This window comes from Grammomys surdaster, unplaced genomic scaffold, assembly GCF_004785775.1.
Source record: "Grammomys surdaster isolate TR1022 unplaced genomic scaffold, NIH_TR_1.0 142, whole genome shotgun sequence".
In the NCBI taxonomy this organism is placed as follows: domain Eukaryota; kingdom Metazoa; phylum Chordata; class Mammalia; order Rodentia; family Muridae; genus Grammomys; species Grammomys surdaster.
The window spans coordinates 6441561-6462140 of record NW_021604600.1 but is presented as its reverse complement, the minus strand read 5'-3'; the positions used below and the strand labels follow the sequence as shown (position 1 = coordinate 6462140).

Genomic DNA, 20580 nt, shown 5'->3' with positions numbered 1-20580 from the left:
CACTCACGGGAGGTAGACTTGGAAGGGCTCCACTTCCTCTCAACTCCTGCTTCGGGGGTGTGGTCAGATTATTCTGGGAAGCCCATGTAGTAGCACACACCTGTGATGGCAGCACTCAGGAGACCAAGTGATGTTAGAGGCCCGTCTGAGCCACAGAGAGACCTTGTCTTTAAAAAGATTCTTCTGAGATGTGAAAGTCTGAGGCGAGCTTCTACTAGGCCACCTCTCAGCAGGCAGAACTAAGATGTCAATGCCTTGCCGCATTCAGCAACTCTCAGCAGCCAGTGCCATGTCCTCCCTGTGCTAAGGAGCATCCAATATCTTTAGCACTCTGCCTAAAAGTGAGAGACAGAGGAGGACCCCTGACCTGGAAACGGCCCTCACTAAAGACTGTGGGATCTAGAGAAAGGTCCTCCACTCCCTCCTCTGAGCAGGCACACATGGGCAGAAGCTGACAGCAGGCTGCAGGGTGAGGATGAGGATGGAGTAGCTACATCTCTGCTCCATTCCCAAGTCATCCCTTTAAACCAACTGCTGGCGCCCTATCCAGGCCCCTCATCCCCCACTGCACATTTCAGCTGCTGTGCACAAGCTGCCAGGAGGCCTCCGTGAGTTACTGTAAAGCTGCTGTGGTCCTGGCGTGTGTGTAATAAAGAAGAACTGACAAGATAAAGAGTTTATTGACATAAAGTTCCACATGAACTCTCCCGTCCTCCTTGCAAACAGACTAGGTGTCACAATGGTGGGGACATGAGCAGACAGTGCTAAGCCTGGTCCCGTCTTCTAGAACGCAGTCAGACGGCAGTCTGCCATATGCCATCCCTACCACCTGGCCACCAACCATAACCAGCCCCACAGTTCCCTTGTGGTCTCGCCTTGGCTGCCAGCGGAGGTGTCCACTAGGACCTGTCACTCGGCATCAGTGCTTGTTCATCGGGATCTCCACTTCCACATCTCAGGAGCACTGGCTTCCGGTCACATGTGGGTAACTGGCAGTGACTTTGGGCAATCAAGTTTGTGTCCTTGTTGCTTTCCACAACTGAGCGAAGCTGGGACAGCAGGCTCTGCCTCTAGTCCCAGTCCTGGCTGTTCAATGAATGGCCTCCTTGGGGCAATACTTGCCCCCCCCCTCAACTTAAAATTTCTACCAATTTTTAGGGCCTCCCAAGCCACTGCCAGGCAAGCTGTGGGTTTCTAGGTCCAGCTTCCAGCTGGGAGAGTTCAGCAGCTATGCCAGGGCTGCTGTGAGCCTTGGGCGAGAGGTCTATTTGGTGGACAAAATGGGCTTGAGCAGGTAGGGCAACACCAGCTAGGAGAGCCCAGGGCTCACGACTGTCAGCACTGCCATGGGACAAAGCACAGTGAGTCTCTGAATCCCTTGTGAGGGAGGAGAGCCCAGGCCGGTGGTAGGGGAGACAGCCAGGCTCTGAGCTTCCAAGATCAGGCCAAGTTCACATCTTCAACTCACCATTCTCTGGATTTCTGGGAAACCTGCCAGCTGGGCTGTCTCCCAGGAAGCACTTCCCTGGCTCAGAGGAACCCTCAGCACAGACCTCAGTGACAGCAGCACACTCACTCACTCACCTAAGAAACAGCAACGCCCAGGGTGCCCACAGGCACCTCAGTAGTCTGGCTGGGAACAGGAGAGTGACCAGGGCCCTTGCCCTCCCCTGACAAGTTGGAGGACATCTTGGGTGCTGAGGAGAGGTTGGCTTCTGGTGGCATTTCCCCAGGACAGCTTTCCAAGGCCCCCAAGAGGCTCCCCAGGGATGGTGATCTGTCATCATAGCAGCCACAGCCAGGGCTCGAAACAACTTGGCTCTGGCCACCTTCCTCCTGGCTGTGGTGTTGCTTCAGGTGGCCACACAAGTGGCAGGTGAGGGATGAGTACACAATGCCAAGGCCCAGGTCATCCCCAAAGGGCTTGGTCACCTGATCTGCAGGAGGAGGAGCCTTCAGCCGGTCACCTCCTTTGAGCCCCAGCTCCAGACCAAGGCATTCTGGGGTGCTGTTGGGTGGAGCTGAGTTCAGAGGACTGGGTGGCAGCTCCATGTCCAGTCCAAAGGTGAATAAGGGCATGGAGCTAGGGGACTGGTTAGGAACAGAGTTCTGGAAGGGCTTGTAGCCTCCACGCCCACTGTCAGTCTCTGCTGCTGCTGCTGTCTCTGTGCAGACGCCACTGCTGCTGAGCAGGCTCGAGAAAGCCTTGTAACCATTGTCTCCAGAAGGCCTGATACCAGGCACCCCGGGGTCCTGGGCAGCACCCTGCTTCACTGCCTGCACAAACTCCTGGTAGCCACTGGTAGGGGCTGGGGTGGAGCCAGCTGTCCCGTGTTGCAGGACACTCATGTGAAGGATCTCCTCCCAGCTTTCCACCTGCTGCATTGGTGGCCCTGAAGAATGGGGGTCAACTGGGCTTGGAGGGTCCCCTTCTTCCAGATGTCCAGTCTGTGGCTGGTCTGAAGCCAGCTCTCCAGAATTTGGGGCCGAGCTGCTGAAGTCACTAAAACTCCGGTAGGCAGGATTGTCTGCAAGGACAAGTGGGACCTGTGTGCAGGCCAGGTTAGTTGCACTGTGGGCTGGGCTGCCTGAAGGAGGGCCTGGATGTGAAGGCTGCCCTGTAACCTGGCACGTGGGCTCATTGGGCCCCATTGGAAAGCAGGCCCTGGACATAGAAGCTTGCCCACTTTCTGAAGGCAGAGGAGAGCATGACTCTGCCAAGCCTGACTGGCCCATGCCCCCATTCTCAGCCTCCAACAAGTCTGAAAACAGGTTCTCAGTGAGCCGAGCCATGATGTCTGCCTGGCTCTCCTGGAAGCCACCTGCGCTGTTCTCAGGTGACATGCTCAGGTTCCCTTTGACCACCTCATCTTCTTCCTCCTCCACACTTTGTACTGGGGCCTCAAACAGCTCCATACAGCGCACCACACTGACACTAACATTCTCTGGCCAGAGGACGGTCCTGCTGACCTCCACAGGACACCAGCTTGCCTTTCCAGGACTCTGGAGAGGCTTGGTTTGGGCAGCCTTCAGGGATTCTGTCTCCTTCACTCTGTGTTCCAGCAAGCAGGGCAGCAGCTTGGTTAGACAAGTCTTCCAGCGCCTGCAGAAGTAAAGCTTAGGGTTCAGTTTTGCCACACTTAAAAAACTCCTATTCATCCTTCAGAATCCTTCATGGAATCACCCTGTATTGATATTGGGGTATTATAGACATGGCTTCTGACTTTAAAATCAGTACTTAGCCTATTCTCACTGCAGAATGGAGACTCAGCCACCCACGATTGCTCCCCTCCCCACCCCCGGCCCCTGCCACCCTTGGGGCCAGGAAGAGAGAAAGCAGCTGTGTGGAGGCCAGGGAAAGGGGATTGATTGCCACCAGCCAAGTAACTATCACATTCTCACACAAACCCACAAAAACTATGACCCAAGTTCAAGTTCAGATACATACGGGCACTTGGTTGACTCCTGGCTTCGGGTCTGCTTTTCCCAGAGGGGCACCTAAAATAGACAGCCAATCAGTGAGGTGCTGCCTGTCAGCCCAACCCAGATACGGAAGGGTTGGTGTTTCCATAGACTGCAACCGTGCCTGGACAGCTGAGGTCCACACAGGCCCCACAGAGCTCTGGGAGCCTCAGCCTCCTCCCCCACCCCCCGGACCCTAGGGAAAAGGCATCAGAAATGTCAAATGTCCTCAGATAGTCCAGCTTGCCGGTGCCATTCTTGACTCTGACATGGCCACAAGACTCACTGTGACCAGCAGAACATGGCAGAAATAATACCGGGCCCACACGGATGGGGACATGGGCTTTGCAAATGTCCAGTGTGTAGTTTGTTACCACCCACGCACCACCCTGCTTATCCCTGGCCATTTGCTCCTCCCGCTCACCCTGCCCATGGCAGGGAGTCACACTGTGGAAACGCTTGTACCCTCTCACCTTCGTGTCCTGAATGATGATGGCCACTAACGGACTGTGTGCTGGGGTAGGAATCTGGTCCCACCACATCTTCTTAATCCTGAGGGTGGAAAGGAAGTGGGTTGGTCTCCAAATGTACAGTGGCCGAGGTGCTGCTCTTCCAGGGGTTCTGGCTGGCAAGGCTACACTGATTCCATTTTGGATATGCAACAATCTTGGTCCTAACTGTCCATCACCATCACCATACTAAATGGAGGAGAGGAGCCCAGGGAGAGTGTGATACTGGCAGGGCTGCTTTGCAGACCTTCGCTCTGGCAGTCTCCGAGGAGGCTGCTTCTGCCCCAGGGCACAAAGAAAGACTTAAGCTGTACAGCAAGGATCCTGCTCCCTCAAGAGTCCCTTCTTAGTAGCAGGAGGAGTGTTCTACCATGCTGGCTTTAACAGGCCTGAGAGGTCAGGGGCCAGGGAGAAGCAGGCTTTCCCTTTCTTCCTAGACTGACTGGCCCCCGTGGCTTTCACGTTCCCATATTCCCACAGTACTTTCTGAGCACCTACTATGCATCAATCACCGTGCGAGGGCCACGGGGACTAAGGCAGAAAAACAGCCAGAGGAGAAGCCCCTGTGTTGTCTTCAAAAAGCAAATGCAGACATGATCATGGAACACGAATTCAACCCGACCAGTGTGGATGAGCAAAGACCACAACCAGGCATGGTGATGCAGAATCATCCCAGCCACTCAGGAGACTGGGCAGGAAGAGTCAAAGTCCAGGCCTTTCTGAGCTGAGGTGAGTTGGAGACCAACCTGGATAACTTGGCAAGATCCTGTCTCCAAGCAAAGGTAAGCAGAGGGCTAGAGAGGAGCTTAGAGGTCGGGTGGCATGCGTGAGACCCTGGGTTCCAAAACAATTCAAAAAACAAGAAGACCATAATGTAGAAGTGTAGAGAGGAAGGTAGAAGAGGGAAGCAGGGTTGGGGGTTATAGGGAATAGCCCAGAGAAAGTCAAGGGACAGAAAGTTCAGGGCTGGGGACATGGCCAAGACTCCATGGGAAGAACATGCCACAAACCTTTGAGGCTGGTGGGAACAGGGACATCTGGAGGGAGACGGGAAGGGCAATAGGACATAGAGAAACTCCGCATCAGAGCAGTAGTGCCTAGCTCCGGGTGACTGACCAGAGCATGAGTGGCAAGCCAAGGAGAGAAGAGGGTCTGGCATTCCCAGCACTTGGCCAGGTGTGGCTGCCTCTATAGCACTAATCCAAAGTGATTCTAATCTCACTTCTCAAAGAACATGGCCTGGGTCTGAGATTCCAAGATAGAACTCACCAGAAGTGAATCTTTCCCCTCTACCAGCCCTGCCCAGCTCTGGAGGTCTTCTTCTCATGGTCACTCTGAGCCAACAGAGGAGCCCAGGGCATGGGGCAGTTGGACAGCCACCTGTCAGCAAGTGCTGCCTGCCAGCAAGCACCACCTCTGGGTCTCACTTGCACCCTACTATATTCACAGATCTCAAATTCCTCTGCTTCCACCACATGCCCAGCGCCCGGCCATACCATAGGCCAGAGGGACAGAGGGACAGCTCCATCTTTGCCTTAAATGACCCCCCGCCAGCCTCAAGCCAGCTCCTTCTCTCCAGAGCATCCGCCATTGCTGTTCCCTCACCTGGCTCTCTTTTCTGCAGAGCACAGACACTGCAGAGAAGCCTCCAGCCACAGGCTGCCCTGTCCTGCCCTGCCCTGCTCTGTACTGCCCTGCGAGGCAGACTTCCAGCCTTTTCTCAGCCAGCACAGTGACTGTGACCTCTTGACAGCCAGATGAGGTAAGCAGGGCATCCACATCTAGCACTGCAGAAGGGCCAGCCAGAGACACCAGCCAAAGCAGGAACTCACTTGATAATGCTGAAGTAACAGAACAGGCAAAACAAGAGGATGCAGAGGCAGGAGATGCCGACCCCCAGCGGGAGGCGCTGTACCAGGGGCTGCTGGAAGTCTGCAAGGAGAAAAAAGAATCATGAACTGGGAGGCCACCCTGTGTCACGTGCAGTCCTCATCCTTACTCGGGGTTCCCCGGGACCCTCAGTTTCCTGCCTACAGATAGCTCTTCCACTTGTCTCCCTAACTCTCCCTCTTACACACCAAATCCTTATCACATCTGTCCCTGTCCTCACTGTTTCTGATCCAAGTCCGGATCATAACAGCTTGAAGTTGTCGCTCTTGTTTTCCCAAAGCTCAGAGGTCAAGTGCACTGGAGGGCTCGAGTTCAAAGCCGACCTCTACCAAGTCCTTGCTGAATGACCTGAGGCAAGTTGGTTGCTCCCGTGGGGTTCTCCTCTCTTCAGCAGGGCTAGAAACAGGCTTTTCTCACAGGCTAAGAGGACCGTGTGGTTTAAAAGATCACACATTCAGTGCAAGAACAGGAATCTCTTCCTTGTTCAAGGATTCTGTGATTTCTCTGACACTGTCGTCTCCCACCTTCTCCTCTACCCCTGCACTCTGCCCTCTTTCCTTCCTGGCATTTGTTTTCATCTGGATCTACAGGGTTTCTTTGTTTACATTTGTGGGTTTTAATCAACTTTTAATCTCTGGTTTGAGACATGTGTGTTAGGATCTGAGCACAGGAGTGTGTGAGCCACACACATGTGTGTCCATCCTAGCCTTTCACATTGTTTCAGATGCTCTGTGTTCACTGTCTGCACAGGCTAGCTGGCCACGGGCTTCTCGTAATTTCTCTGTCAGGATTATGCATCCGTGCTACTACTGTGCAAGGCTTTCATGTGAGCTCTGGGGATTTAAACTCAGGGCCTCATGGCACTGATCCATCTCCTGTGTTTCTGCTTTTGACGTGCCAGCTACACTGCTCCAGGATTCTCGTGTGCTCTATTGACCACTGGAGCTCCCAAGGTCATTCAGTCAAAGATTGTCATTATTTGCTGAAAAAAATCCGGACAAGCCCTTCTCCTCAGCAGTACCACTGAGGCAACCTCACAAACCTTCCACAGTCCTGACTGTGCAGCTATTGCATACTGTAGAGGAAGAAGACTCAGTCAGTCTGTGGCACTCAACAGTGACAACCACGGAAATTGTGGGCCTATGTGTTACTGCAGCCCTCTGATAACTACACTGTAGCCACAAGGTTGTATCGTTAGAGGCATCCAAGAACCGAAAACCCCAAGATGAGCCAGAGGAAATTTCTGAGCGGAGAATATACATAGCTGTAGAGATCCTCACAGCCAAGACCCTGATACTCACAGTTGTACCAAGTGATGCTGGGACTCCACTCACTCCAGATACCATTGAAGCGTTGGGCCAAGACCCTCACACGTGCCCTATAGTACATCCCTGACTTCAGGATGTTGATCGGGAAGCTCAGCCTGGGTTCCACGTAGGTCACATTATAGACTTTGAACTGAAGGAAGACAGGGACATATGAACGCAGAGCTGGCAGGCACGTGTGTTGGTTCCCAGCCTGGCTGCTGCCCTGGGTGCTCCCTCAGTGCTGGAAATGGGATCACGCCCACATCTCTGCCACTGCTACGAGGATGATGAAGTGGAGGTTGTCAGCCCTTCCCCCACCCCCGACTTCTCCAATGACTGGTATCAACAATTATCTGGACAAGTGGATTAAACTGGGTTTGAACACATCATAAACTAAGGCTATGCTTATGAGTGTGAGTAATGACCTCAGAGGGGTTACCCTTCGGTTTCCGGCCATCCCACCAGTGGGAATGCTAGGAGGGAGGGAGAGGAAGACATGAATAGCTGGAAATGACTACTGTTTCTAGGGGCCAGGCAGCCACTATGGACACCTGCCTTTGTCTATCTGATGACACCTTCAGGGTAGAAAAGTTTTTGGGGGAGGAGGGTAGAGGGATTTTGCTTGTTCGTTATTGTTGTTGTTTGAAAGGGTCTATGTAACCCAGGCTAGTCAAGAACTTCCCGTCCTCCTGCCTTTGTCTCCTGAGAGCTGTGATTACAGACATGGGCGTGGTCACAGACATGGGCGTGGTCGAAGGGATGGGCGTGGTCACAGGCACGGGCGTGGTCACGGGCATGGGTCGCTACACCCAGCTCAGCTCTACTCCCATCTATGCACTGATGGCTGGTCGCCATGAGTAACACACAAAAGCAAATGTGACCAAGAGTGTGCCCAGTCTGAAGTGACTACTCTGCCGCCCATAACCTCATGTGTCCCCTGCTGGGAAGCAGGTGTGGCCCCAAAATCCCCTTTCTGAGTTAGGATGGCAGGGATAAGTCCTTTTCCTGATGCTGTGGTCTGGATCCAGAATGTTCCCTATGGTCCATGTGGTAAAGACTTGGTCCCTAGCGTGGAGCTACTGTGAAATGGTGGAACCTAGTATGAGGAAAGGGAGTCAGGGGGCATGTTCGCGGGGTTATTATGACAGTGAGCATATACTTATGTGTGCCCCCCAACCCCCGCTTCCTGGCCACCATGAGGTGAGCAGCTCTGCTCCACCACACTTCTGCCATGATGCTTGCCTCAACACCAGGCCCAGAGTAACGGGGCCATAAGACCACATAAGACTGATCCGTAGGAAGCCAAGCATCTAAATAGATGCTTCCTCTTACAGCTGATTTTCTCAACACTTTGTCTTAGTAATGAAACACCAGCCAACACAACTGCACACTGCAAATGCTGGGCCAGGAAGGGGGATGGACATGCCTGGGACAGAGCCCGGCCAAGAGCAGGCTCTCTAGTTCACTACCCCCCTCCCAAACTCACTACTCCAAAGATGGGGTCTGCCTTCCCAGCCCCGTTCCCAGGCAGCGGCAGGGATCCACTCACTTCTGCAGGGTTGTCCTCTCTGGAGATGTTGACCATGTAGAGGAGTTCTTTGTGCAGGAAGTTTCTCGGTGGGTACGGGTTGTTCCATGTCAGCAGCCATGCATTGGAGACATTGGTGTGGAGTGTGAGGTTGTCTGGAGCCGGGGGTTTCACTGGGGAGGAAGGGCACCCGGGTGAGGGGCTCGAACCCCGAGATTGGCTCTGTTTTGATGTCCCTATTAACAACTTCATCTCCTGGAACTCCTGATCCTCCTTCCTAGACTCCTGAATGCTGGGATTACAGGAGTGTGCTACCTCACCAGGCCCGTCACTCCTGAAGTAATCATATCCAAGAGATCATGACAGCAGAGTGTGTGAAGGTCAATGTGACAATGATTTTAAACTCATTCATGGGTTAATTCTAGTATCTTGTAGGCATCCAGTGGCCTGAGCAGCAGTTCTAACCACAGACAGAAAACCATGAGATCTTGTCTCGGATATGTGGTTCTCAATTCTGCCTCTGACACTGAGAAGCTGTGTGACCTAAGGCAAACGGCTTGCCTTCTCTGATCTATAAAATGAGAATAATCCATTTCTTTTGGAAACTGAGGTTCAGATAAATAACATGATTTGCCCTTGGTCACACAGCAACAAATTCTTGCTTTCAATTCCTGTTATAACTACACTTGCGCAGAGATTTAGCTCAGTGGTAGAACATTTGCCTAGTATCTGGGAAGTCCCGGGTTCCATCCTTAATGATACAAAAACAAACACAAACAGAACTATGTGGGAGGAAGCCTGTGGTGGGGATTGCTGCAGAGACTCCAGGCAAAGCAAGGGCAGCCTTCCACACTGAAGGCACATGACAAACCAGCAGCTGACCTGCAGGCAGTGTGGACCCCACCTCCCACACGGGGGCACCCACGCGGCCTTACCATTGTCACTGGGCCTGAAGGAGCCATACCACAGCTGCCGCGGCCCAGCCCTCAGTTCCATCTGGTACGTGTCGTCTTGTATCGGCTCTTCTATGTCCATGTGACACACACACGTGGTGCTGGCGCTGTTCTTGGGGATGCATGTGAGGTTTCTGCAGACAGAGAAACTCTGTTAGGGAGCCACCCACCACCCATAGTTACCAGCTGGGACCCCTGGGACCCCCACAACTTCCCAGGAAACCCCCACCTGATAGGAAGACCAAAGCAGCCGGGAGCAGGTGGGGAAATGACTTGAGGTTAGCATCTTGCTGGCCACAGACCTTGCCTGCCTCTTTCTGGACACTTCTGGACACTGCCATTCTGGCTGTAGTCCTCAGTCCCATGACTTAGTTTTCCCCAGGCTTCAACATTAAGTCATTCATGGTATGCCAGCATCCTTTGGTTTATAGGGGACTGTGATAAGCCCTAGCACACCTCCCACAGGCTCCTGCCCTGTACGCATCAGGATATAATTCTGCCAAAGGACCACCTATCGAGGCCACCCACATCTCATGGACCAGACCAAGGGTCCAAACTCAGGTTCTATAAAATGCCAGACAGGAAGTTGAAGGCTTCTGAAGACAATATAGTTTCTGTCACTATAGCAACTGCTGATGTCACCCCGAAGCAGCCACAGACAAGACATAAATGAATCCAATGGCGTATGCTAATAAAACTTTATTCATAAAAGCAGTAGTCTGCCTGCAGTGGTTGGGCACACCTTTAATTCCAGCACAGGAAGAGGTAGGCAGATCTCTGTGAGTCTGAACCAAGTCTGGTCTACATAGCATGTTCCAAGACAGTCAGGGCTACATAGAGAGACCCTGTCTCAAACAAACAAACAAACAAACAAAAACAAAAAAACCAAACAAATAAAAACCACAAAACAAGTAGTGGCCAATTGACTTGATGTCCATAGTTTGTCAGTGCCTGGTCTGTGCCAACGTGCAAAAGCCCAGCTCACTTGCAATAGGAGGGTGGAGGGTCACCCCACAGGCATTAGGGCAGTGTCTGTGTGTCTCTGGGTGCTATTGAATGCTGAATCTGTGGACTTGGTTTTGTCCTAGGCACAGTACTCACAGAGCACCTAGATGACAGGGAATGTCCCAGAGCAGCCCCTGGACACCATGACTTCCACCTTTACAACAAATTCCACAGTCTTGTCCCATGGCTAAACATGCTCAGGGGTCACCAGTCAAACTGCTGCATGGTCCACTCTCCCTAACACGCGGTTCCTGAGAATTAAACTCAAGCCCTCAGGTCCATGCCTTTATTGGTTGAGCCTTTTTGCAAATTGTATTTTTGATTTTTTTTTTTTGAGACAGGATGTAGCTAACTTTAGGTGCAAAAGTTAGAGAAATGCTGGTCCAGTCCAACATTGCAGCCACAGGACACAGTGACAGTGATCCAGGGTCCCATAGTGTCCTCTGAATCCTGTGGGTGGTAGGGGTTGGAGGTCTAGTAACAGAACTCAGGGTTATCTTTCAGACAAGCCTCTACCACTAAGTTACACCCTCAGGCCTTTCACTTTTTAATTTTGAGACAGAATCTCACTAAACTGCCCAGGTGTGCCTTGAACTCATGATCCTCCTACCTCACCATCTCAAGTTGCTGTAGATCTGCACCACCAAGCTTCGAGCTCGGCTCAACTATAGTATCACACCGGATACGTTATCCCAGACTAGCTCCACCTCAGACACCACTCAATAAGCTGCCACAAGCATATAGCACAACATATCCTGGCACCTGCCTGGAACAGCAAAGGCCTGGACAGACCTCTGGGTGCCTCCTCCCTACTCCACTTACACAGAGAACTCGAAGATCAGCCTGTAGTCCACGCGGAGCTGAGAACTGCAGTTCAGAGTGCTATCCAGCGGCCACTCACACGTAGAAGTGCGGATGTAGTCAGAGAAGCAGGTGGGCTCACCCAGGACCTCGATGCTCCCTGCAGAGACAGGACGGCCAGAAGAGTGGAGGCATGGCCAGCGGCTCCCACTACCAAGGTCAGAGGGAGGCTAGTGCAAACAGGATCCTGACACACATGCTTGCACACACACACACACACACACACACACACACACCTACACAGGTGCCACTCTCCCTCAGAAGCACCATCTTAAAGCACAGGGAGGAAGATGTGGTGCCCTATAGTGGTGTCCACCCCCCACATCTCTTTCTCCACTAAGGCAAGAGGCTGACCCTTCTGGTACCCAAGAGGCTTAGCCAACGGAAGAGCAGGAAGGAGGGAAGGAGGAGGGGACAAGCACTTATCCATCAGCTTCCTGCCAGGAATTCAGATGTGGGGTGTGTGTGTGTGTGTGTGTGTGTGTGTGTGTGTGTGTGTGTGTAACAGCCAGTGAGTGTGGGGATTTGCTAATTCTTGAGTTGTCTGACTACTATTTGGGGCCCTCAAGAGCTTTTTGACCCAAGCCCTACATGGCCACTGTCCAGAAAAAGTTACAATAAGCATGCCAGCAGGTGTGGCTCACCACGCAGGAAGTATTCATACAGCAAACAAAACTCTGACCCTCTGATCCCTCTCCTCCACCACACAGAATAATCTGCCCTTGTCTGGGCTTGAGGTAGAATTTGTGTGTCCATTTGTATTTTTACAGTATCTCCATAGTTACCTCAGGCTGGCCTCAGACTCACTATGTAGCCCAGGCTGGCCTCAAACTCACAATCCTCCTGCCTCAGTCTCCCAAGTGCTAGGCTGACAGGTGTAAACCACACCTGGCCACATGGATGAGATACTTTCTAGTCAATTCTCATGTGTCTTCATGCTGACCTAGATTGATCTGGAAACTCTTTCTCTTTCCAGATCTCTGAGCCACCCTGGTCTTCACTCAATTCCTCTGATCAGACTCTTCAAGGTCTTCTGATCCAGTGACCCTGTGACACGGCCTCCCACCCCATGCCAGGCAGGCTCTCCCTGGGGGCCTCGACACTGGCATGCCCTCCCCTGCCTTTCTCCAAGTTGATGCCACTGTCCCTGTGCACTCTGCTTAAAAGTGCAATGCCCTCTCCCCTCTCCAACCTGCCCCCTAAGTCTCCCTCACTCAGTCCTGAGCTGCGTTTCCCCACCATTTTTTGATAACCTTTGGCATATAACTCAAATTATTTTCTACACAATTCCTGGACAATCTTAATTTTCAATTTGAATTAGTGTCAATGAAAATAACTAGTTATGGTGATTTGTCATCAGCTGCTCCTGAGCCCCCTCCCCCCCAATCCCCACAAGGGCTTTGTTCTGTTCCGTGGTAGACCGCAGGACCTTGACATGTCATTAGTGGTTGATGAATGAATGAGTGAGGGGTCGTGACTTACCAGAGCCAGCCACCCATAGCAAAATCAGACAGCTCACAGAGGCCAGGAACTTGGTGCAAAGCCACCCCATTGGGGACACAAAGGTGCCTGCAGAAAGAGGGGCGGACAGATGCTGATGTGGGGTCAGTGGGGTCCATTTCACCTGTGGTGTGGCCTCACTCCCCCATGTCTCTGTGCCTTCTCCACACAGAGCCAGAGAGCATGCCCCTGTTCGCCTGTCCCAGGAGAGCTGTGGCCTATATTCACAACTCTCTCGAGTTCAAATCCTGGCTCCCTCCCATATCAGCTGTGAATCTGAGCAAGCTGCACCCAGGGCCTCAGTTTCCCTATCGGCTAAGTGGCCATCCTCTGACAGCCCCATCTTAGAGGTGCTGGCATTAAACGAACAGACAACCCCAGCAGGGCCCACGCTAGAAGCCCTTCCGTACACCTGAAAGCCCTTGGGCTGGCTCTGTGATAAAAGCGATCTTGACTGGGGGAGCCACAGGGAGGGAAATGACAGTGGACCCCAGGTCTGAGGGTACTCAGGGCCTGGGGGCAGCTTAGTGCTTGCTTGGTATGTACCAGGACTCCAGGGTTCCACCCCCAGCATGGGGGAGGAAGGAGGGAGAGAGGGAGGGAAAGAGGCTCAAAGTAGAAGGAAAGGAAAGAAAGGGAGAGTCAGGGGGATTGGGAATGGGGGATGGGAGAGAGAAGTGCGGCAAGGGGGAAGCTGTGTGCCATTCTCTGAGCAGCAGTGGGTCAGTCCCCAGTGTCCTCCACACACATACCCCTGCAGCAATGGGTCAGTCTCCCCCCCCCCACGTCTGGGTCTCTGTTTGGAGGTTGTATCTAAATTTGCAGCCCCAGACTCATTTTGTGCCTGAGCAGCTGTGAGCCCATAGCTGGGTTCTTCAGCCTCTGAAGTTCTGCCTCCTCCTGCTGCATGGACCTGTCTGTCAGGCTGGGCCTGGCAGAGCTGCAGAGAGGAAGCAAGGCACAAGGTGGACACCCAGTCATACATGCATCCAGTTAAAGCCCCCAGTTGATGGCTCATGCCGTCAACAGTCCTGCAGGACACTGTCCTGGTTTTGCAGCGAGCACTCAAGTGAAGACATCTGCACTGTTGCCAAGTGTTTATTCCTAAATTCACTGTGCCATGCGTGCATACACCTGTAGCATTCAGGGTGTGACCCAGCCCTCAGGCAATGCTGTGACACCATGAGAGCTACCATGTCCCTAGTCACTAGACTTCTTCAGCTCCATTGCAATCCTGGGACAGCCCTCTCACACTGGTCCATCATAAGCCAACTGTGCATTAAATGTGTGTCTGCAGTCTGGGACCTGCTGCTCCCGAGGGAAATGGACAATTTCAGAAAGGCTGGCAGCAGCTGAACCTAAGCCCTTTCTTTGTGCTCATGCAAGGAGAGAACAGGAAGACACAGGAAGCCCAGCATGGAGTGCATTGAGATGCTAGCATCGAACAGGCTGAAGCAGGTGCATCATGAATTCAAGGCCGACTTGGGCTATACAGGGAAAGGCTGGACTGCAGCTCGGTGGCAGCATACCTGGCCCACCTGCACCAGGTCCTGGGCTCCCTCTCCAGCACCTTCAAAAGAAAAGCAAGTGCAAACCCTGAGTCCTAGGTTATAGGAACTTGTCCAGCAGGCCCCAGAACCAGCAAGCAGGCAGATTCAAAATCAGAAGCCAGGTTCCTTTGCTTCTGAGCTCCAAGAATGTTCCTCAGCTTCTAGAAGTACAGCCAGAACCTAACAATAAAATAAAATGAGTCATGAAAATAACGCTTGCACCTGTCAACCTCAAATGTCAACAGCCTTGTGACGCACTGAAGCCTGGCCAAGCTGTGGTAAGGCCAAGAAAGGACTTCACAACTGACTGATGGTGAAGCAATTGTTTAGGAACAGTGCTCTCCTTGGTGCTATTAACAGACTCTGAGGCCCAGGACCAGGGAGGTGACAGTGCCCGAGAGGAACCTGTGCATTTCTTGGAGAATACTATGGTGGCCTGTGTCCCGGAGGACCCCTGCCTTCTGGCAACACTCAGTGAAACTGCTATTAACTCCATGCTAAGTTTTCCTCTGATCATCTCTCCCTCTCTCTCCCTACCTCTCTCCCTTCTTCCCCTCCACTTAAACCAGCTTTATCAAGGAGATACTATCAGTTTCCTCATTTTCAGATGAAGGGACAAAGGCACAGGGAGGTTGAGTGACTTGCCTGAAGTTGCACAGCTGTAGAAGCCCTAGGATTTAGTTTGCTCTCATGGTGGAGTCACTGACATTCTAGAAACCCAAGTTCTTAATGTCTGAAGGGCCACTGACTCATGTGAACATGGGTTCAAGCCAAACCCTCGTGAGCAAGGTAGATACATATTTCATTCCATTTTAGGGGCTCTCTGATCCCCAGGTATGGACACGGTAGCAAAGGCCCCTCGTATAAGGAATAACATCCATCAAGGGTCTTTGAGAGGCTCAGTTTTGAAAACTCATCCTGGAGCTGCAAGATGTCTTGGGCAGCTGATGTGGGTGGGGCCACCCTTCACACACAGTGGCTGGAGTCACTCCTACAAGAGGAACAAGGCCAGGTACCATCACTCCCCTCAACAGCCCAGACCACACCAGCTCAGCCACAGACCTCTGACTCCTCAAAGCAGCCTATCTAAACTGAGTGATGCCCTGGGTCTCCACTGCAGCCCACATGCCTATGTGATAAGGTCACAGAAGCCTAGATATAAGCAAGTCTCTAAGGAAACGGAGATGCTAGGAGTCAACCTGGGAACAAATAGGGCCAGTACCTGGCCTGTGACTCTATACAGATGTGTAAAAAAGCAACACAGGGAGGAGCTGAGGAGATGGCTCGGTGGGTAAAGCACTTGCTACACAATTATAAGGAATCCAGGTCTGGTACAGGGAGGCGGGGTCAGGGAGCAGCAGCAGGGAGGAGCTGGGGGAAATCTCCTCCCTGGAGCTCGCTGACCAGACAGTCTAACTTAATGTGTGAGTTAAAGGCTCAGTAAGAGACCTTGTATTCACACCACACACACACACACACACACACACACACACACACACATGCACGCATACACACTCGGATGGGCTGAAGAGACCACTCATCATTAAGACAACAGAGGACCTGGGTTTGGTTCTCGGCACCCACATGGCCACTTACAACCTCCTGTGACTCTAGTTCCCAGGGGTCCAGCACTCTCTTTTGGCCTCCAACAACATCAGGCATGCGTGAAGTACACAGACATAAAGGCAGGCAAAGGAACCATACACAAAATATAGATAAATAAATCATTAAAAGAAGTAAGAGAGGGGAAGCCATTCAACAGCAACCTTTGGCCTCCACACACGCATGACAGGGAGAAACTGAGGGCCGAGGGGTCCTCTCTGTTTTTCTATTATTTTTAAAACTGCATTAAATCTTCAATTATTTGAAAATAAAATTTAAATTGAGAGAGAAAGAAAAAACAAACCAACGAATTCCAAGCCCCCTGCGACTCCACTCACCCTCCCGAGGCCCCACAAGCCTCCAGGGTCCTCTGAGCAGTGGCCACCAGCTCCCTTCTCACTGACAGCCCAGAAACACTCCAGTGAGCCATATCTGGCTCTCCCCATGTGCTGAGGGCTCTCCTTGCCCATCACCAGAGCAACCACCTCTGCCTCAGCCTGGCACAGCCTCCACCCTGACTTGGGAGGCTAAACAAAAATGTTTCTGGCTCCAGCATGGGTGGTAGAGAGAGACTGGGAAAAGAACGGGGCTGAGGATGTGGCGTGATGGCAAAGCTTATGCTGGAACTTAGGGCCCTAAGTTCTGTCCCCAGCCACACAAAGTGAAAGAATAAAACCAAGAAGACCAGAAGAAGCAACCAACATACAAATGGCTAACAGTGCTAATACACAAAGATCCTACAAGCCAGTGTGACACTGCTTTGAGAAAAATAAGCAAAGTACATAAATGGTTTAACAAAGGAGTTGGGACAGAAGGAAGACTTGGAGCCCCCTTAGGATGCTCCTGGTTTAAGAAATGGAAGTGTAAGAGGTAACCTGTGGCCAGGCGTGGTGGTAAATGCCTGTAATCCCAGCATCTGGGGGGTGGAGGCACGGGGATTCTACATTCAAGGCCAGTCAGCGCAACACAGCGAGACTCTCAATGCCTCCCTGAAGAAGGAACTGGTCATTTAAATCATGCATTTGTCACCAGAGCTAAGGGTCTGTTCCTGTGAGTGTTAGCCATAAGAAGCCAGGTTCATGTCTGCCCTTCTCATTACTTCGTCCCTAGTGCCCAGTACACGGCCTGGCATATTATGTAGCAGGTGTTCAGTAACTGTCTGTTAGAGGGTGAGTGGAGGAAATTAGGCAAGAACAAAATCAACAATCTAAACATGGACCTTTGGCCGAGCTTCTGCCTAGATAGCTGTGATGATGGTGACTGCTACCCTAGCTTACCTCACAGACGCCCTATGAGGCAGGTGCCGGTCGACAGACAAGGACGCTGAAGCGCAGAATTGGTAGGATGCCTGCTGTAGTCCCAGGGCTAGAACGGGACCCACAATCTGTGGGCTTGACCGCTGTGCTGCTTCTTAAAATGCACTCCAAACACGGGTCAAATGGAAATATGACAAGCTGTCCATGCAGAGGAAAAGAGGTCAAGGGTCAAGGGGGTGTGGTAGCTTCTGAAGCTACTGATCCAAGATTCCAGTCTAAGTAGGCCTGCAGCTTCCTTTGACTTTAAGACAGCTGGGCTGGGCTGGCTGGGAGCCAGGGACACATTGCTCCTAGGCAGCAGCCACTGGGGTTCCCAGAAATGGTGGCCACGTCAACAGCTCCACCTCAGGCAGGGAGGCAGGGCAGGCCAGGGCTCCTATCGGTGCTGGCTCAGTCCAGGGAGGGGCTGGCACAGCCTGCTCCTGATCCTATAGAGGGATCCTATAGATCCTATGGGAGGGAGAAGCCCATGGATGTCACCTGCTTCTCTGTGTACCCTTTTTTTGTCATAAGTACTTCAAAGCACCTACTATGTACCACCTCCTACAGTTGTAAATACTACTGTTCACATCCTTCATCGCTTTCTTTCTCTAGTACAAGGGACTGAGTCCAGGGTCCGGTGCATGCTACGCAAGCACTCTACATCTGAGCTAGTGCCCAGTCGTGTGTGTGTGTGTGTGTGTGTGTGTGTGTGTATATATTATTTTGAGACAGGGCCTTACTATTTGACCAGGTCTGGCTTTAAAGTTCATTTTGCTAACACAGGTAGGCTTTGAACGTGGGATCTTTCTTGATCCTACTCTTGAGAGGCTGCAAGCATACACGACCAGCTGGCTAAACTCCTTTACTCTTTTAACAAGTACCCGAGTGAGATGAGAAGATCCTGGAGAGTTTTAAGCAAACATGACATGTTAGGGGTGATCCTGTGGCTGGGGCTGTGCAGGATCTTAGGCCACTGCACCAGTGCCAGCAAAAGGCTCCGAGGCTCACACCAGAGTGAAGGGATGATGGGGGAAGAAGGATTGAGGACCTCCCCATCGGGAATTGCTAACACAAAGGCTGGCTGTGGTGGCACGGGGCTTTGGCCTCACCTCAGAAGCAGAACCAGGCAGATCTCTGTGAGCCAAACCAGCTTTCAAAGCTGTGCAAGCAGCACAATTCCACGCCCATCCTGCAATCTGAAAACTCTCCAGGAGGCCTGGAGGGAGGGTGACTGACCCACCGGGCAGCCAGGAGGGCCTGGCGTGCTTCCTGCCTGCAGCTGAGCTCTTGGCGAAGGTGAGATGCGGGTGTGGTTGGCAATAACAGAGAGGCTGGCAGGTCCGGGCGGCAGCACCATCTACCAGGCTGGTGAGATTGTGCCTGTCTGGGGGCAATAGGGAGCCACTGAGGACTCTAAACAAGTGCAAGAAGCAGGCCCTGTTGGACCTAGAGAAGGAGCAGGGCTATGGAGACCTGATGTCTGGTGCAGAGGTGAGTGTCCTTGGGCACCCTGCCACGGAAGAGCCACAGGAAAGGCACGAACTGAGGACACTAGTCAAAGGCCCCAGGGGTGGAATGTTCTAGTGGCTTGGAGACATCTTTGACAGTGCTGAGGAGAGAGACACTAAAGCACGAGAGGCTGTGCGATGCCTGGAGCCTCTCCCAGAAGGGACTGAGGTATCCTGGGCTCCCTTCGTGGGCCAGAGCTCTAAGCCCCTGAAAAGGGAAACCATCGTGGGGACAGAGTTAGCAAATGCAAGCATTACTTGACAGTTGTGAACACACAAGACCAACAGTGCCCTCAGGGAGGCCTTCAGGTAGTTCCATGGGATCCCTGAAACCCATCCTATAGAAAATTCTGGAAGCCCAAGAGAGCATCCAGGTCCAGCTCCTTTCAGCACCCACTCTGGCTGATTATCCCTGCGGAGCCCTTTCTTTGCAAACTCTGGCAGCACCCCTGTACCACGCTGGCCCTGCTGCATGGCAGCCCACAGCAGCCCAAACTACCACCACATCATCAGCACCCTGCCTGGTCAGCTGGAATGGGAATAAAGGGTTTCCATGGAGACATGTTGATGCATGATGCCCTGTCCTTTCCTAGAACTTTCTGTCTCTGGCCCACAGCAAGGCTCTGGGCAGAGGCCAGCAAGCTGTGATAAAGTAACACTGTGGTCATTACTTACTATTCCAGAAACAGGATGCAAGGCTCCTGAACACTGATTAAATTCTGTCTCGTGTGGTCTGGACTCCACCAGGCTCCTGCCAGAGATCTGCAGAAGCCATCACTTTGCATACCCCTAGTCCTTCCACCTCTCTACAGCTGGGTGCAGCTCCCCTCCCTCTTAGGGACCCCATGAATCCTGACACCAATGGAGAAGACTGTCAATATAAGTGTATCAGCTCCATTTTAGAGATGGAGAAACGTGGCCCAGAGAGGTTCTGAACCTGTCTAAGGATGTACACTTGGTGACTACTGTGCCTGGGATCAGAACCCAGGCTTCAGATTGTGTAATTCTTGGTCTGATCCCTGGCAGAGAGGTAGCAGGGAGTGGTTGAACCAAAGACTCATTGAAGGCTCTTGTTTTCAGAACCTTCAATGGGAAACTTATTTAGTGGTGACTGGGACTTTGTGGCCCTCCCCCACACCTACAGCAGGCAACACGGGGCATAGTTAAATCCCCTGTGTGCCAGCTGCAGACAGGTGTGGTGAGGGCAAGGGGCACTCGTCTGCACTCTTCCTGCTGTCTCAACCCTGTATTGTTAATGAGCCTTGGCAGCAAGGGCCTCCCATGTGGGCAGGGACCCCAGAGTACCTAAGATATAGGTCATTACTCTAGGACAAAGTGCAGTTCCACCCTGACTGCCCAAGACCTGCAGGCTGAAGTCCTCTCAGAATGCAGTTTCCTGCTCTGGGAAGTGGGAGCAGCTTTACTTGTCTCAGTGGGCAGTTTCAAGAAAGCAAAGAAACTGACCATAGCTCGGGACAGAGTTTAGAGAGCAGTGGGAAAGATTTACTACCTCCATCCACTGAGAGAAGTCACACACCACACACACACACACACACACACAGAGAGAGAGAGAGAGAGAGAGAGAGAGAGAGAGAGAGAGAGAGAGA

General features: G+C 52.3%; 1 protein-coding gene across 4 annotated transcripts in view; it reads right to left on the bottom strand.

Moving 5' to 3' along the window:
- Positions 1–661: 661 nt before the first annotated feature.
- Positions 662–20580, bottom strand: part of Il4r (interleukin 4 receptor) — a 26752-nt gene continuing 6833 nt past the window's right edge. For 2 of the 4 annotated variants that reach the window (XM_028764153.1, XM_028764154.1), the window contains exons 2-11: positions 14545–14745; positions 12998–13084; positions 11477–11615; positions 9632–9783; positions 8718–8869; positions 7163–7319; positions 5804–5903; positions 3936–4014; positions 3449–3498; positions 662–3103 (exon numbers count right to left, since the gene is read on the bottom strand). In XM_028764153.1, coding sequence (XP_028619986.1) covers positions 1585–3103; positions 3449–3498; positions 3936–4014; positions 5804–5903; positions 7163–7319; positions 8718–8869; positions 9632–9783; positions 11477–11615; positions 12998–13067 — 2418 coding nt within the window. In that variant the 5' untranslated portion in view covers positions 13068–13084; positions 14545–14745 and the 3' untranslated portion in view covers positions 662–1584. Of the gene's footprint in view, positions 3104–3448; positions 3499–3935; positions 4015–5803; positions 5904–7162; positions 7320–8717; positions 8870–9631; positions 9784–11476; positions 11616–12997; positions 13085–14544; positions 15415–17444; positions 17762–20580 lie in introns of those variants that run through there. The other 2 variants (XM_028764152.1, XM_028764155.1) reach the window with 2 other exon arrangements.